General features: G+C 37.2%; 1 protein-coding gene across 4 annotated transcripts in view; it reads right to left on the bottom strand.

Annotated features, from left to right (window-relative positions):
* The window catches only part of IQCB1 (IQ motif containing B1), a 71,987-nt gene that overhangs the window by 52,069 nt on the left and 430 nt on the right, over positions 1 to 19,488 (bottom strand). For 2 of the 4 annotated variants that reach the window (XM_074404269.1, XM_074404267.1), the window contains exons 2-4: positions 13,449 to 19,303; positions 13,057 to 13,219; positions 10,532 to 10,661 (exon numbers count right to left, since the gene is read on the bottom strand). In XM_074404269.1, coding sequence (XP_074260370.1) covers positions 10,532 to 10,661; positions 13,057 to 13,219; positions 13,449 to 13,548 — 393 coding nt within the window. In that variant the 5' untranslated portion in view covers positions 13,549 to 19,303. The remainder of the gene's footprint in view (positions 1 to 10,531; positions 10,662 to 13,056; positions 13,220 to 13,448; positions 19,304 to 19,488) is intronic. The other 2 variants (XM_010352406.3, XM_074404268.1) reach the window with 2 other exon arrangements.

Genomic DNA, 19,488 nt, shown 5'->3' with positions numbered 1-19,488 from the left:
TTAATTGTAAAACTTATGGTTACAGGATAGTAATATCTATTAGAAATGGTTGTTATCCAGATAAAATAAAGCCATGTAAGTAGTGTAAGGACTACAAGTTGATACAATAGGATTTCTGAATACTTGCTATGCATCAGAATCACCTGTTGAGCTTTTTAAATACATCTATGAACAAACTTCAGGTCAAATGTACTGAATTTGAATCTCCAAAGGCAAAGGCTGGATATCTGTATTTGCACAAAGTTAGGTGGCTGATTTGGTTATGCAACCAGGATGAAAACAACTGCAATATTCAAATGTAGATGTCAGCATGCGAGGCATTATTGATAGTGTATTTCAGTTCCAGTTTCTACTCATAAGTTTAGGAGGGCAGAGATCATGTCATTTAGCTCCCCACTATAAACTTGGTTTCTAGGACAGTTCTGACACATAGTAAATGTTCAATCAACATTAAGTCAACAAATAAACGACAATTTTTTTCTGGTTCTTCCTTTCTGGAAAGTAGGGTGAGAAATTATTATAAATTAGAGCCACAAGGAGAAATAAGAGGTATAGATTCCATTTATAATTTTGTCATTTATTGGCCATGTAATTTTAGTAGAATGTTAGTTAAAGGTCACTAATCTTATCTACGTCCTGAATGTTTGTACTATAGTAAAAAGGAATGATGAGACCAGCAAATATCTTATGATTGCCATGATTACTCTTTATAATAATGAGAGTATTTTCTTCCTAATATTCTAACACAAAGCTACATAAATATTTAAGTAAAATGACACATGCTGACTTGAATACAACAATTGAAAAAAAAAAACCCTAAGAAAAGTCACAGTAGAAGAATTCTTTTAGTTCAGTAAACTATCTCTGCCAGAGTTTTACCTAAAGATATATCAGAAAGGGCATGGTAATTCTCATTGCTGTCAATGAATCATTTATCTCAATAAAAATACAACAATAAAGAAAGAAAAATATTGTGAAAAGTACTGAAGGACTTTATAAATGAAAGGAATTAAGTGAATAAGTATATTTCTAATGAAAATAACATCCAAATATATGTCTATATAACATATTAATATATAATTTTAATAATATATAAGAAAAAATTATTAATGCTCTTAAATGGGAATATTAAATAAAGGTGATTTGAATAAAAGATAAAGCTTCTATAATGATCTGAGCTATTAAGGAGACAGATTTTACAAACGAGGAAAATGAGATACAGTAAAATCCAGTGATTTACTATAGAACCTAGAGTTAGTTTGTGGCACAACCAACAAGAAAAATCAAATCCAACACAATTCCTATAGTTCATGTGGCTTCAACTAACCTAAATTAAAACTAAATCTAGCAAATTTTATTTAGTGCTAATGTCCCATAAAATGACAGTGGAGATACCAGAAATGGAATTGTAACCGATTATATGGAAAACATATGGTCTACCACTGAGTTAAATTCTCTGCTGGGGGGGAATCTTGCCCAAATAGGAACAGCTCTGGTCTGCAGCTCCCAGAGAGACCAATGCAGAAGGCAGGTGATTTTTGCATTTCCAACTAAGGCACCTGGTTCATCTCATTGGGACTGCTTAGACAGCAGGGAGCAGAAGCAGAGTGGGGCATCACCTTACCCAGGAAGTGCAAGGAGCCAGGGACCTCCCTCCCCTGGCCAAGGGAAGCCAAGAGGGACTGTGCTATCTGGCCCAGATACTACACTTTCCCATGTTTTTGCAACCTGCAGATGAGAAGATTCCTTGCCTACACCACCAGGGCCCTGGGTTTCAAGCACAAAACTGGGTGGCTGTTTGGGCAGACACTGAGCTAGTTGCAGGTGTTTTGTTTTGTTTTGTTTTGTTTTTTGTACCCCAGTGGCACCTGAAACCCCAGAGAGACAGACCATTACTTCCCTAAAAAGGGAGCTGAAGCCAAGGTCCCACTTCCATGGAGCCCAGCAAGCTAAGAACCACTGGCTTGAAATTCTTGCTGCCAGCACAGCAGTCTGAAGTCAACTGGATTGACTGATCGAGCTTTGTGGAGGAGGGGCATCAGCCATTACTGAGGCTTGTGTAGACAGTTTTCCCCTCACAGGGTTAAGGAAGTCACTGGGAAGTTCAGACTGGGTGGAACTCGCTACAGCATAGCAAACTGACTGTAGCCAGACTACCTCTCTAGATTCCTCCTCACTGGGTAGGGCATCTCTTAAATAAAGGTAAGCAGCCCCAGTCAGGGCCTTATATATAAAGCTGCCATCTCCCTGGGACACAGCACCTAGGGGAAGGGGTGGCTCTGGGGTCAGCTTCAGCAGACTGAAACATTCCTGCCTGCCGGCTCTGAAGAGAGCAGCAAATCTGCCAGCACAGTGCTCAAGTTCTGCTAAGGGACAGAATGCCTCCTCATGTGGGTCCCTGACCCCATGCCTCCTGACTGGGAGACACCTCCTGACTGGGAGACACCTCCATACAGGAGAGCTACAGCTGGCATCAGGCAGGTGCCTCTCTGGGATAAAGCTTCCAGAGGAAGGAGCAGGCAGCAATCTTTGCTGTTCTGCAGCCTCTGCTGGTGATATCCAGGGAAACAGCCTCTGGAGTGGACCTCTAGCAAACTCCAGCAGACCTGAGAAGAGGGGCCTGACTATTAGAAGGAAAACCAGCAAACAGAAAGTAGTAACATCAACATCAACAAAAAGGGCACCCCCACAAAATTCCCATCCAAAGGTCATCAGCATCAAAGATGAAAGGTAGATAAATCCAAAGATAAGGAAAAGCCAGTACAAAAATGCTGAAAAAATTCTAAAAACCAGGATGCCTCTTCTTCAAATGATTGCAATTCCTCTCTAGCAAGGGCACAAAACTGGATGGAGAATGAGTTTAATGAAATGACAGAAGTAGGCTTCAAAAGGTGGGTAATAACAAATTTCTCTGAGCTAAAGGATCATGTCCTAATCCAAAGCAAGGAAGCTAAGAAGCTTTATGAAAGGTTACAGGAGGGAGGAGGGGGGTGGGGAGTATATCTCATAAAAATTATTTTTTAAAAAAAGATTACGGAAAATGCTAACTAGAATAACCAGTTTACACAGAAACATAAATTACTTGATGGAGCTGAAAAATATCGCATGAGAACTTCATAAAGCATACACAAGTATCAATAGCTGAATTGATCAAGTGGAAGAAAGAATATAAGAGATTGAAGATCAACTTAATGAAATAAAGCATGAAGGTAAGATTAGAGAAAAAAGAATGGGTCCATTGGCAAGATGGCCAAATAGGAAAACTCTAATCAGCAGCTCCCAGCAAGATTGACACAGAAGATGGGTGGTTCCTGCATTTCCAACTGAGGTACCCGGTTCATCTCACTGGGACTGGTTGAACAATGGATACCACCCATGGAGGGTGAGCTGAAGCAGCATGGGGCGTTGCCTCACCCGGGAGGCGCAAGGGGTCAGGGGATTTCTCCTAGCTAAGGGAAGCTATGACAGACTGTACCAGGAAGAACAATGCATTCCGGCCCAAATACTGTGCTTTTCCCATGGTCTTCACAACCAGCAGACCAGGAGATCCCCTCCAGTTTCTACGCCACCAGGACCCTGGATTCCAAGCACAAAACTGGGTGGCCATTTGGGCAGGAGTTTTTTTTTTTTTCATACCCCAGTGGCACGTGGAATGCCAGTGAGACAGAAACTTCACTCCCCTGGAAGGGTGGCTGAAGCCAGGGAGCCAAGTGGTTTGGTTCAAGGGGAGGGACAGCATTAGGAGAAATAACTAATGTGTACAGGGCTTAAAACCCAAGTGATAGGTTGACGGGTGCAGTAAACCACAATGGCACATGTATACTATGTAACAAAGCTGCACATTCAGCACATGTATCACAGAACTTAAAGTATAATAAAAAAGAAAAAAAAATATCTGCCAATAGTATTTCTTATATTCAAAACAGCATGTTGTCTATATTATCACACCTTTCATTCAATTTCATTCTTCTAATTTAAAATTAAATTTTATTAAACTAAAAATACATCTATTTTAGGTTTTCTATTAGAAATAGCTAAGCTCTTCTCTAGTTTATCTGCCTGGGAATTCCTTAAAAGTAAGACTGTGTCTATTCTTTATATACTCAAAGTGCCTTAAATAGAACTTAATATAACATGGTGATCACTATGGACTGTTTGTTGCCCAAAAACTTTTGGTATTTCTTTGAAATATGGTGAATATACTCGGAGCAGATCTCTACTTGGAGGCTAAATTTTCATTAGAAATACTTGATGTGTATGTAGATTTTGTAAAACTTAGAGTTGTAAAGGCAGATTCATATAATCAAGTTGTTCCAAACACACTTGTTTCCTAACAGAATTCATCATCAATTTTTAAATTTAAAATAATTAAAATTAAATAAAATTTTCAATTCCTCAGTATAAAGGCACATTTCAAGTGCTCAACTGATCCACAGGGTTAATGGCTACCATATTATACTGTGCAGAACAGACCATGAGGCCATGTACCAGACATCACTACTTAAATTATTTAAATGGCAGTTAGAGCATCTAGCAAATTCATCTCTTCAAAATGAAAAATATTTATAAAAAAATTAAAAATGACCTCTATGTCTTTTCCTGCAGTTTTCTTCATCCATCTAGCATGTTGAGCTATAATTCCTCAATTTGCCCAAATAAATTGCATCTGTGTCAGATATCCCTAAGGCTCTGAACACAGTCTTCAGATGTTATCTCTACAGCACATCCTTAGGAAAGTTCATCCTCTAGCATGCTCCTCTTCAAAGTTTTAAGTAGCATTCATAAGAGGACTTTCCAACCTATAGTCATACTCCTGACCTCTCAATCAAACTTCAATTCCATACTAGACATATCCATTTGAAAATGAAACTAACTTCAAGAAAATTGTATTCTTTTTCCTATTCAGTTTTTACCTTTGGCTTATCACTTCTCTTAAACATCTATAGGGCCTTGAAACCTTAGACTCACCATTAAAATATTATATATTATCTATATGAAGCATTGTCTGATATTATACCTTTTATATTCTTTCAATTTTTTTCTTAACATTTTATTTGACCCTCTTTTTTTCCAAAGTCATTGTGAGTCAAGCCTCTCATCATCTTAGTTCTAGCTTACTGAAATAATTTTTTTTTTTTTTTGAGATGGAGTTTTCACTCATTACTCACGCTGGAGTGCAATGGCGCAATCTCGGCTCACTGCAATCTCCGTCTCCTGGGTTCAAGCAATTCTCCTGCCTCAGCCTCCCGAGTAGCTGGGATGCGCCACCATGCCCAGCTAGTTTTTGTATTTTTAGTAGAGACAGGGTTTCACCATGTTGACCAGGATGGTCTCGATCTCTTCACCTCGTGATCCACCTGTCTCGGCCTCCCAAAGTGCTGGGATTATAGGCATCAGCCACCGCGCCCAGCCTACTGCAGTAATTTTTAATGGTCTCTTCTACTTTCTCCAGCATACTCTTATGTTTCCTCAAAAGCCTCTTCAATATTTTCAGAATCAAGTTCAAACTCTTTTTTTTCTGTTTTTGTTTGTTTGCTTTTTGTTTTGTTTTTGTTGTTGGTTTTAGAGACAGGGTCTTGCTCTGTTGCCAAACGTGGGGTGCAGTGGCAGGATCACAGCTCAGTGTATCCTCGAGCTCCTGGGCTCAAGCAATCCTCCTGCCTTAGCCTCCTGAGTAGCTAGGATCATAGGCATGTGCCACCACACCTAGGTCTTGCTATGTGGCTCAGATTGGTGTTGAACTCCTAGGCTCAAGTGATCCTACCATCTCAGCCTCCCAAAGTGTTGGAATTATACAGGCATGAGCCACTGCATCTGGCCTTCAATCCTTCTGAATGAGATTACTCTATCTAACTCTGGTAGGTATCTGCACTGGGACTCAAAGATACCATAATTATTCCTCTTTCCTGGCCTTGTTCATTTCCCCTGCCCATAATGCCCTCATATTTCCAAATCTCACCCATGCTTTAGAGATAGATAGACGAGGTACCATTGGCTCCATAAGGCTTTTTCAAATAACTCTTGTTCACATTGATTGCTCCCTTCTCTTCCTGTTTATAGAACTTACTTTCCTATTAGTTACGGGCCAGAAAATATTTTAGGCATTACAGTCTCTCACAACTACTGAACTCTATGGCTATAGAGTGAAAGTAGTTGTGGATAATATAAACAAATGGGTATAGCTGTGATTCAATACAACTTTATTTTTTTAAAAGCTGGATTTAGCCCACAGGCCACAGTTTGTTGATCCATGTTTTTGCTGACCAAAATTATAAACTCTGGAAAAAATATAAAAAGCAGTTGTTTGAAGACTGTAGATAGCAAGCAAAGGCACATAGACATGACCCTGAAATAAAATGTACTAGCTGAAATCTAAATTTATCTTGTGTAATTGTCAAACATAATTCTGGGTGTTTCTGTGAGGGTATTTTTAGATGAATTTAATATTTAAATTTTTAGTCTGAGTACAGCAGATTGCTCTCCTTAATGTGGGTGGGCCTCATATAATCAGTTGAAGGCTTGAATAGAACAAAAGATTGACTCTCTCCCACATAAAAGGAAATTCCTCTTGCCTGAATGCCTTTGAGTTAAGACATCATTTTTTCTTAACTTTATATGCAAACACTGCTTCTTCATGGATCTTGAGCCTACTGGCCTTTGAACTGGCACTATGCTATCAACTCTCCTGGTTCTAAGGCCTTTAAACTCAGACTATACCATCAGCTCTCCTGGGTCTCCAGCTTACCAACTGCAAATCTCAGGAATTGTTAGCCTCCATAATTGCCAATTCCTTATAATCAATCACTTTTTCTTTCTTTTTCTCTCTCCATGTATCTTCTATTGGTTCTGTTTATCTGGAGAAACCTGACTAATACACCTGGTTTTTCCCAGTGTGTATTTATCAACATAGAGAAAGGAGTTCAAACAAGAAGTTGTAGTATAACTTGGCTGAGTAGTCAGAATTTGGAGCTGGGGCTGCCAGAACAGTTAATAAAGAAGTGATCCACATGAAAAAAAAGAAAAAGAAGAAGAAGAAGAAAAAAAGAAGTGACCCATAAAATAGAGAGCTCCAAAATCTATGCACAAACTTCCATTGAATTCTTGACTCTTAAACTGTATATGTAAGAAAAGGCTTCAAGGAGCCCAGAAGAATCTGCAGCTGAAAGGTTGAAAGAAATTATCTGCAATTTCATTATTTGCCTAATACTGGGTATACAGAGTTTGAAGTTTAGGTTCTTCCAAGTCAGAAGGTCTAGGTTAACATGGTAGGCTTTCCATTTAAATCACAGAAGAATCCCACTTTACATGTAAGAACTGTGAACAAGGATTAAGGGCAATATTGTAAGAGCTAAACTGAAGTAAACCTCTTCTAAAAGAGGCTAAAACCAATCCTCCACAGGATCAGGTGATCTGCCAGAATTTAACTGCTCTCAAGTCTTCAGAGGAAGATATGAATTTCTATAATGTTATTCACAGTGTCCATTATTAAACAAAAAATTAATAGACATGTGAAGAAGCAGAAAAATTTGACCCAGTATTAAGAGAAAAAACAGTTATATGGTAAAGAATCTATAAGAAAAGCAAATGGAAATCATAGAACATAATATATGAAATGAAAAATTCACTAGATAAGATTATTAGCACATTAGACACTGCAGAAGATAGGATCAGTGTAATTGAAGACAGATCAATAGAAATTATCAAAACTGAAGTAAACAACAACAACAAAAGGATGAAGAGCCTCAACAACCTTGAGTCCCAGAGGGAAGGTAGAGCAAATAGGGCAAAGAAAAGTATTCGAAAAAATAATTAGCTGTAAATTTTCTTAATATGAATACATTAACTCTGATACATGGAGCTCAGCAACCTTGAAGCAAGACAGACATCAGGAAATCAACACGAAGGCTCATCAAAGTAAAACTGCTGAAAACAAAACAAAATAAACCAAAGAGAACATCTTAAAGAACCCAGAGATAAAAAGGTGCAATATGTATAGAAGAATGAAGGCCAAATTGACATCAGAAACAAAAGATGACAGAAGACAATGGAAAGAAATCTTTAAAGTGCAAAAAGGGGGAAAAATTTATGAAGTAGAATTATACACATGCAACAGAAATATTCCTCAACAGTGAAGGCAACATGAAGACATTTTCAGATAACCAAAAGGCTGAGAGAATTCATTACCAGTAGAATTGCACTGTAACATATGCCAAAGAAGGTTGTCAGGCTTAAAGGAAATGATACTAGATGAAAATCTGAATCTGTTTGAAGGAATAAAGACAACTAGACGCAGTAGATATGAAAAATCATTTTTCTTTCATTTCTTTATTGAAAAGTCAACACACTATTTAAAGTAAAAATAACACATGGTAGGTTTTATAATATATGTAAAAGTAAAATATAAGACAAAATAGCACAAAAGATAAAAAGTGGGAACAAATTTTTTAAAAATAGCAAAATTTTAGAATTTAACCTAACCATACCACAAATTAGATTAAATGCAAATAAATGATACCCTTTAAAACAACAGCTTGTTAGACTAGATGAAAAAGCAAGACCTGACAATATGCTATTTATAAGAGACTCACTATAAGACAGAAATTAAAAAGTAAAAGGCTGAGAAAAGATGTACAATAGTCTCCCACTTATCCATGTAAGACATGTTCCAAGACCCCCAATGGATGCCTGAAAGTGTGGATAGTACTGAACCCTATATATACTTTTTTTCTTTTAAATATGAAAACTGAGACCAGCTACTAAGTGACCAACAGGCAGGCAGCTTACACAGTGCTGATATGCTGATCAAGGGGTGCTTCACACCCAGGGAGGGGCACTATGAGATTTCATCATGCTATGCAGAGTAGCATGTCATTTAATTTTTAATTGTTTATTTCTGGAATTTTCCACGTAATATTTTTGAACTACTATTGGCCATGGGTAACTGAAACCAAGCTGAAACTGCAGAAAGTGTATCATGTAAACACTAATCATAAGAAAACTGGAGTGTCAATATTCGTAATACTAAACAAAGTCAACTTCAAGATAAGATATATTACCAGCGATAAAGACCATTTAATGTTACCTGAGTCCATGAGTAAGGTTTTAAAACAAAAAAGACCACTTCATAATGATAACAGCTTTCATTCATCCAGAAGATATAATATTCCTATATGGTATGTATCTAATCACAGAGCTTTGTAATACGTGAAGCAAAATGATATTGAACTAAAGACAGAATTAGACAAACCCACAATCATAGTTGGAAATTTTAATACCCTTGCTCACTTAAAAGTAGAAATGTAAACCAGAAGAAAAATGGTAATTTAGAAGACTTCAACAACACTACTAACCAAATTGACCTAATTAACATTTATAGAACATTATACACATCTGCAGAGTTCACATTCAAATATACACTAGTCCTAGCTTTTGCTGGGCACCATATTAAATAAAACCTGTGCATATCAAAACCTTCACATGGTTCTGACATGCACGAGTTTTAATTAGGAGGTAACTATGCCAAGCAAAGGTTTCTTTAAACAGAACATTCACCAAGATAAAACATATGGGGAGGGTCATAAAACAAGTCTGAAAAAATTCCAAAGGATTGAAATGATACAGAGAATGTTATCTGATCACAATATAATTACATTAGAAATTGATATTAAGTATCTAGTAAATCTTCAAATATTTGCAAATTAAACAATAGACTTCTAAGTCCATGGGTCAAAAAAAGAGCATATATGTAGCATCTAGCATAATGCAACCAAAAAATACTTGAATTGAAAAGACCCCTGTGTTTGGTTGAATATTTTTATTGGAGAAAATATGAGAGATCAAATAGGAAGTTCACCTTTATTCTTCTTCACTACTGGAACTACTTAGAAAAGCCTTAGTACTAGAGAACATACTTTCCTCTATGTTAATTTAAGTAAAAAGTATGTTTAGAAAGATGTTATGAAAATAATTGTCTATGGGTGCTGCCCAACATTGAGTAGTAAGGCAGATCCTTCAAAAAAAAATCAAGCAGTGGCCGGGCGCGGTGGCTCAAGCCTGTAATCCCAGCACTTTGGGAGGCCGAGGCGGGTGGATCACGAGGGTGAGAGATCGAGACCATACTGGTCAACATGGTGAAACCCCGTCTCCACTAAAAATACAAAAAAAAAAATTAGCTGGGTATGGTGGCACGTGCCTGTAATCCCAGCTACTCAGGAGGCTGAGGCAGGAGAATTGCTTGAACCCAGGAGGCGGAGGTTGCGGTGAGCCGAGATCGCGCCATTGCACTCTAGCCTGGGTAACAAGAGTGAAACTCCGTCTCAAAAAAAAAAAATAATAAATCAAGCAGTATGCTTCAGTCAGCATTAAAAATTTTTCAAACATAGAGATGATTTTTTGGGGTTATAACTTTTAAAATGTTAACATCCACTACTCTAATTGTACTTTCAGCCAAATATTGCACATTTGAAAAATAACAGAACAGCTTCTCAAGAATTAAACTGATTTAGCTATAAAACACTAAACAAACACATACCTTAGCTGCATTGATAAAACATGTTTGTAATTGTCTCCCCAAAACTAGAAAATTTTCTGCAGCTGATGGAAGTAATTCATTGTAAAATTCCTCTGCATCTTCTCCTGGCTCCAATCCCACACAGCAATGGCTGAAATAAGAGCACAAGTTTGTGGTAATTAGAAGTTTACTGAATGCTCAAGCTTCTAGAGACACTGTGCCTTATTGAGAATTTTTAGTATGCTTCTTTTGTTGCCAAGCCAATAAAGAATTTTTGTTGGAAAATTAGTCTAACAACTTTCTAGAAAAGTAAACAGTGGTATGGACCATGCTTATACTTAGGTCCGGGATTTATATATCCTAAAAACCTACATATCAGCTTATTCAGGAAATAAAAGACACTTGGCTCATAATAAGGAGAAGCTAAGTTTTCAGTGAATTGGCTATAATCATTCTGAAAGCCATAGGATACCTTGAGAGTTTAATTTATGAAAAGCATTTGTGTTCACTAAAAGATTTTAGACATCCAATAGCTGAAAAATGCCCAGGTAGGATTTGTTTGCAAGGGATACATAAGGAAACCAAACACTAATTTCATACCAATTCTACCTTCCATTAGATCTACTTTTTGCAAAATATTCCTTATATATTCCTTGTATCAGAAGGACAAACAGCAAAACCTAACTCTAGTAGGAACACTTTACAATATACATTAAAGGAGAGAAAGTCACTTAAAGAAAAAGGTCCTAAAACTGTACATGAAAGCCGTTTCCTAGATATGAGTCAGAAGTCTCAATAATAATAATTTTTTCTGTAAACATCTAAAACAGCCTCAAACCAAAGAATGGTCTCTACGTGTGTATGCTAATGAACAAAACCTGCTGTTTGAGTCTTTTCAACAAAATGTATGGACACTAATAAGCAGTAACAACTATGTACTGAGCATATTTAAAACCTAAGTAATCAATGGCAGGTGGATAAAGAAAATGGTACATTTCTTTGGGGTGGTACATATACACCACGTTCTTTTTTATGCAGCCATAAAAAAGAACAAGATGTCCTTTGCAGCAACATAGAGGTGAAGGCCATTAACCGAAGTGAACTAACACAGGAACAGAAAGCCAAATACTGCATATTCTCACTTATAAGAGAGAACAAACACTGAATACATATGACACAAGGAAGGTAACAACAGACATAAGGTTTACTTGAGGGCGGAGGGTGAGGATCAAAAAACTTCCTATTGGGTACCACGCCTACTACCTGTGTAATGAAATAATCTGTATACCAAATCCATGTGACATGCAATTTACCTATAAAACGAACCTGCACAACACCCCTGAACCTAAAATAAAAGTTAGGAAAAAAACCCTAAGTGGCTAATGTTTACATGTATCAGTTTTTATTTATTTATTTTTGCTTATTTTCTAAAATTAATGGGCTAATAGTCACATGTATCAGCTCTTCTTTTCTCTTTGGTTCCTAAAGTTAATTCCTTAAGAGTATCTATTTTAAATGAGAGGATTAACAAATGAAATTATGTTTATTTGTGCATTCATAAACATGGGAATTTCTTAAGTCTTGAATTCTACTCCAGAGAGGCCTGGCTTAATCAATATCATCATAAACTAGCATATCTAATCAAAACAAAAAGGCTTTATTTACTTAAGAAAATCAATCTTGAAAATTAAAGTATGGAAAAGAATATTACAAATATTTTTTAACTGGTTCTTTGTAACTATTTGGCCTTTACCAAATAACACAGTAGGATTAAGCAGCTTAGAAATCTAGTATCCAAGACAAACCCTTTCAGTGGAAATAGTTTATTAAACTCAAATGGCTTATCTAGGAAATACAAAAAACAAAAAAAGAAGGCCAGGATCCAGTTAGTAAATGCATATGTTCAGTTACTTAATCAGGAAGTAGCTAAGGCACTAAGAACATCTGGTTTATTTTACTACCCCCTTTAGAAGAATGATGTTTATTTCTTTTCTATTAATTTCTAGTGTGGCAGTAGATCAGTAAATGCTACTTCTAAATTTTATTGACACTATTTGGGTTGCTTAATGAAATATACAGTTGACAGCTAAATTGATATAGTGAAATGAATGTTTCTTTATTGGTTCTCCTATAGTACTTTGCTTGCATACTTTCATTTTAGCACCAATTTCATCCTGTTTTGTATCATATACTTACATGACTTGTCACCCAATCTCTATTATAAGTTTCTCAAGTACAGAGCCAGTGCCTTAATTTCTTCACTTCTATAAATATTTCTTAGTCAATAAAAAGTATATTAGGCACTTGGAATTCAGTGGTGAGAAAAAAAATGATCACTGTCTTCATTAAGCTTGTGGAAAAAAATTTTAGACAATCAATGAATCTCAAATAAAGTTATGAACAATACATGTAGTATGAAGGAAAAGTACAACCAAAACCTACAAGAGGTTGCCAATGCTTGTTAGGCAGATAAAAAAGCAAATGCTGAAAATCAGAATCAACTACTATATCCCTCAAGAACAAGCTGACTTACTGCTTCGTTTTACCTTAATATCTGTGTAAGCTGGGAAATGGTAGTCCAACCACCCTGGATTCGAGAACAATCTTGACTGAGGACCAAGAGGCAATATTGAATGAGATCATAACAATATATATCTTGTTTGATTTTCTTCAACTCTGAGCTTCCTAAAGGTGTGTTGTTTATTATTTCTAAGGCAAAAGGAAATAAGATATACTTATTTTTGCTCAATATATCCAGGTGTTATTTGTATTTTCATATGTTGAATAATCACTAAAAATATATTAGAACAAAAAAATCACTGCTCTATCACAGTGTTAAGATTTCTCTGGACAAATTTTAAAGAAATGTTAAAATTGTACCAATGATGGAACTGTTTTTCACTTAAAGTGCTATCTAATCACAAAAAGATTATCTTACCTTTTAACTTCAACAGTATAAGAGGGACATTCTGCTCAGGGCTTTTTGCAACTTCAGCAGCTATAGATAAGATCCTTGGGTCTGTACCTGTTGGCTTCATTTCTTATATTACCTATCTTTTAACAGAATCAGAGAATAAAGGTCAAAAAGCCATAAAATGTTCACTACCTAAATAATTTTTGAAATATAATTTTAATATAAATAAAAACAGGTTTTCTTGCCTTGTTTGAGAAACAGTATATAGATTTTCCTTTAATTTCTTCCTTAGAGTAAACTGGTTTTTCACACCAGTGTAACTCTAAAAGAGCTTAAGATTCCAATACCTCACATGCAACAGCTATAGCAGATACTGTTTATTGTGCACTCACTAAGAGTCAGGAACCATGATAGGAACTTCACATTCTCTCTCTAATCTGCACAATAATTCTAGGATAGGAATTAACTTTCTTTAATCATACAAGAAAAACTGCAAAAAAGAGCTAACATGACAGGCCTAAGACTTATCTTTTCAAAGGTGTGCTTACAAGGTTGGCCCTTGGCTGGCATCTAGAACTTGGATTTCAGGAGGGTTTCTACCATTCTCTGATAACAGTGGCTCCCTGTGCCTACTGTTTATGAAAAACAATGTGGCTCATGCTGAATGCCTGCTTTCCTTCTAGTGAATCGTAGAATTCTGATACATACCAGCCAAGAGTACCTATATACAAGGTGCCTATGTGGCCATCCTCCAATAAAAATTCTGATCACTGAGTATCTAGTTGAGCTTCCCTGGTAGACAACACTTCAAACATGTGGTCACAGCTGGGTGCTGGAGGAATTAAGCATGTCCTATGTAACTCCACTGGGAGAGGACTCAGAAGTTTATACCTGATTTCCTCTGGATTTCACCCAATATGCTTTTTCCTTTTGCTGGTTTTGCTTTATTTCCCTTCACTGTAATAAATCATAGCTGTAAGTACACTAAATTCTGAGTCCTGTGAGCCCTTCTAGTGAAGCACTGACCTTCAACACACTAATGCTCAGAAAGGTTACATAAATATAAGATGATAAAAGATTACTTCTAAATAGTACAGTTAATAAGGCCAGGCGTGGTGGCTCACGCCGAGGCAATTGAATCACTTGAGGTCAGTTGTTCAAGACCAGCCTGGCCAGCATGGTGAAACCCCATCTCTACTGAAAACACAAAACATCAGCGAGGCATGGTGGTGTGTGCCTGTAATCCCAGTTAGTTGGGAGGCTGAGACAGGAGAATAGCTTGAACCCAGGAGGCAGAGGTTGCAAGATCACACCACTGCACTCCAGCCTGAGCAACAGAACTCGACTCTGTCTCAAAATAATAATAAAAAATAAATAGTATAATGAATAAAATCAATTGTCCCTAACACTAAAAAAAGAAAAAGGTCCACATCCTAATTTGTTGCTAAAACTTTCTCTATGTAAAAAAGTTTAAGGAAGGAGAATTACTTGAGAATAGGTGTTTGAGACTAGCCTGGTCAAGAAAACAAGACCCTGTCTCTAAAAAAAAAAGTTTTAAAGCATTTGAAGCTCAAAAATATCCTCACACAATAAAAGTACACTTCCTTATTTATAATTAATAAAGCTAACATATATTGTTTAATACGAGCTAAGCACTGTATTAAATGCTTTTATATATATTGTGTTATCTAATCCTCACAACAGGACTAAGAAGTAGAATGTGTGATCATCTCCATATATACATACATACACATATACATATATATGTTTTTGTTCAAAGTTCCTAGCTCGTAACTCCCATAGCCTTTGTTACAGTCTTGTTATGTTATGATGCTTTAGGCCTCAGAAAACAGAATTTATCTGTGACTTTTTTCTCTTCTCCTTTCACCTGCTCCTTCTACCCAAAGCAGAACTTTAATTGTCCCTGCTGTTCTCTGACCTATCTTGTCTGGCTGCAGGTCATAAGACCCCCATTTCAGAAGGGGTCTCGCCCTATATACTGGAAGGAATGCTGCACAGAGAAGCCAAGAAGAATCTGAGCAGACAGGCCTTGCTGGGTTTTCCCACTCAGTCTATTAGTATTAGTTTGTATCTTTTTTGTCCAATCACATTTCCAACATGATTGTCCATGTTTCAGTCATGCTTATCCAATGAAGTCTCCATAAAAGGCTCGAGGATGGGGTACAAAGAGCTTCTGGACAGCTGAACATATGGAAATTTCTAGAGGAACTTCCTAGATAGCACACCCAGCGAGGACATGGAAGCTCTCTGACCCTTCCCATACTTCGTAGTATGCATCTCTTCATTTATATCCTAATTTATTTATTTATTTATTTATTTTTGAGACATGGTCTCACTTCTATTGCCCAGGCTGGAGAGTGGTGGTACAATCATGGCTCACTGGAGTCTTGACTTCTGGTTCAGGTGATTCTCCCACCTCAGCCTCCCAAGTAGCTGGGACTAATGATGCAAGCCATGAGGCTTGGCTAATTTTTTGTATTTTTAGTAGAGACAGGGTTTCTCCATGTTGCCCAGGCTCTCTGTAATATCTTTTATAATAAAACGGAAAACATGTTTCCCTCAGTTTTGTGAGCTACTCTAGCTTAATCCACCCCTAGGAAAGGGTAGTAGTATTCCCCATGTGTAGCTGGTTAGTCAGAAGCACAGGTAAAACAACCCAGGTTTGCAACTGGCATCGGAAGTAGGGGCCACTCTTGCAAGACTAAACCCTAAATCTGAGGGATCTGACCCTATCTCCAAGTAGACAGTGTCAGAATTGAATTAAAGAATACCCAGCTGGTGTTTGCTGCAGAAGTGATTGCTTGCTTGTTGGCGGGAGAATTCTCCCACACATCTGGTCCCAGAAGACTTTTGTGTTGATTGTCATGATTGAGAGCAAAAACTGCTTTTCCATTCATATATCTCTTATTAGGTACAATATAAATCATTAAAAGACAGGTTTGCTGAAAATACTTTAAAGAAAGCCCAGTGTAACTCCTGGCACATAGTAGTCACAAAACTTTCCAAGAGAATGCATATAGTTATCTCATTCTTTCCACATGGCTGCATTATGCTACACTTCCTTTTTAAGAATGCAGCAAAATATATTTAAACATCACCTCTAATGTAGGTCATTCAAGCTGTCTGCTATTACAAGCAACGATGCAATGAATATACGCATTATCTTTTACATTTTTGCCAATCTGTTAGATGAAAATTGGTATAATTTTGTTTTAATTTACATTTCTCTGATTATTAGGGACGTCAGGCACATTTCATGTTCACTGGCCATTATTCTTTTATGTATTTTCTATTCATATCCCTTGACTATATTTCTACTGGATTGTCTTATTCTTTTGCAGAAACTTTTCATACATGAGTAGGAATCTTTTCTCTTTTATATTGGCTGTAAAATTTTCTCCTAGGTTGTCATTTATTTTTAAAATTTGACTTGGCATCTTTACCATAATTTTACAATTTGTTTTGAGTCTCACTCTGTTCACCCTGGCTGCAGTGCAGTGGCACGATCTCAGCTCACTGCATCCTCCACTTCCCAGGTTCAACCGATTCTTATGCCTCAGCCTCCCGAGTAGCTGGGATTACAAGTGTGTGCCACCATGCCCGGCTAAATTTTGTATTTTTAGTAGAGATGGGGTTTCATCATGTTGGCCAGGCTGGTCTTGAACTCCTGACCTCAAGTGGTCTGCCCACTTCAGTCTCCCAAAGTGTTGGCATGAACCACAGTGCCTGGCCATTTTTACAATTTTTATGTTACTGAAATATAACAATCTTTTCCTCTATAGCTTCTGTCTTTTGTGTCATGTTTAGAAAGGTCCTCTCTAACCCAAGAGCTAAGAAACATTCTCCAAATCTTCATGTATTTTTGGTTTTGTTTTCCATATATACCTTCAAAAGTAAAGTATGTTTGTGAATGGTGTCATATAAGAATCTAAATTTTTAATGTTAAAAGTTATTGATGGATTAAAAAATACATATAGCAGTCATAAATTCATAAGGTAACTAGTTATGAAAAGATACAACAGAAACAATCTGAAATGTCACATTTTCATGCACTATGTATAGAAAAAAACACACAGGGAATCTTTCTGGACTCTATTTAGTTTCATTAATCTGTTTGTTTAGTCTTGAGCTAATACAACATAGTTCATTCGGAGAAAATTCACCTCAGAAGGTAAGCTTCATGAGGGCAACCTACCTATCCCTTAGAGATTATTAAATGAGTTAATACATGAAAGCAATTGGAACAATTCCTGGCATATAATAAGAGCTCTCCAAATGGTTATTATTAAAGCCCAGCTCTACCATCATACTACATTTTAGGACCATATTTGGTGGCTTTTTTTTTTTTTTTTTTTTTTTAAGGCAGTGTCTCACTCTGTCACCCAGGCTGGAATGCAATAGTGCTTTCTCAGCTCACTGCAACCTCTGCCTCCCAGGTTCAAGTAATTCTCCTGCCTCAGCCCCCCAAGTAGCTGGGATTACAGGCACATGCCACCACGCCCAGCTAATTTTTGTATTTTTAGTAGAGACGGGGTTTCACCATCTTGGCCAGGCTGTTCTTGAGCTCCTGAACTTGTGATCCACCTGCCTTGGCCTCCCAAACTGCTGGGATTACAGGCATGAGCCACTGTGCCCGGCTGGTTGCCTTCTTATATCTTTGGTTCACAACTATATTTCTAGTGGCTAGAGTAGTGCCTGGCATGTAGCGGAATTTACTAAATATATGTTGAAAGAACGAATTACTGCACAAACCTCAAGCATTCTGAGCCTTAATTTCTTGACTTTCTGGTTTTCCCTTGCTGTAATACAGAAAGCTCAGATTTCTGGTTGGAAGCCTCTCTAAAGTAAAATAGGCTCAAAACTGTTTGTGTCCTCCTGGCTACCATAATAAAACATCACTAAATCATTACTGTCATTATCAAACGTGTAGAGCAGTATGGTGGATGTAGGGGACACAAAGATTCTACACAAGACACACTCTCTGCTATTGTTCTGGTTGGGAAAGAAAAGTATGTATATGTACATGTGTATACACACATTAAAATAATATACTTAAGAATATCAGGTATATAAGATGATATAGATAAGAATACAGGCCATAAAGTTGGACGACTGGGCTTCTCTGAACCACTTTTCTTGGCTGTAAACAAAATAACAATTCCTACCTCCTAGAATGATTCCAGATTTAGAAGAGAAGGTAGCCACCAAAGATGGTCTTAAAATGTAGTATAACTGTAAACCTGGGCCTTAAATAATAACCATTTGGAGACCTCTTACTATGCACCAGGAATTGGTCTAATTGCTCTCATGTATTAACTCATTTAATCATTCCAACAACTCCAAGGAATAGGTACTATTATTTTTTCCTCAGTTTGAACAACGACCATACTTAAACTCTAGAGAATGCAATTAGCTGACACAGAGCCACACTATTAAGTACGAAGAGGGATTCAAACTGGAGCCACCATCTGGCTTAAAACACTTAACTACAATATCAAACAGCCTCAGTACCCCTTCAAAGGGCAGGAATTACAGACAGGTTGAAGGAGACATAGTCACCTACCCAATAATCAATTGACAAGCGTGCCCAAGGCAGAAGTGAGGGAGCGCAGTTGATTACGTAATTACTACAAAAAGCCACCTGTTATGGAAACCGTCTGTAAACTTTCTCTTGTTTCTCCTCTAATTCAACACTTCTCCCCATCTTTACATTAAATTCATGAACTTTCACACAAAAAGATAATTATTTATCGATTTTAGTGCTACTACCCTGTTGCCAGGCCACCGGTTCCGGTCCAGCCTTGATTCTTTGGGAATCACGTCCCTGTCGCCCCGCTGGTTAATACCTCCACCGATCACTGTGAGGAAAATAAAAGGAAATTCAGTGCGATCCTGTTGCGTCTGATCCTAAACGCCTGCACTTCCTATCTCCGAATCCTCTTCCCCCTCCTCCCCACCCCCCAAAACATCCCCGTCTCCAGTCCGAAGACCACAGGAAACTTCCTCTGGTACTAAAAGGTCAGAAAATGGTAACTGAGGTAAC

Source organism: Saimiri boliviensis, chromosome 8 (assembly GCF_048565385.1).
Source record: "Saimiri boliviensis isolate mSaiBol1 chromosome 8, mSaiBol1.pri, whole genome shotgun sequence".
NCBI lineage: Eukaryota > Metazoa > Chordata > Mammalia > Primates > Cebidae > Saimiri > Saimiri boliviensis.
This window is presented reverse-complemented; position numbering and strand designations above follow the sequence as displayed.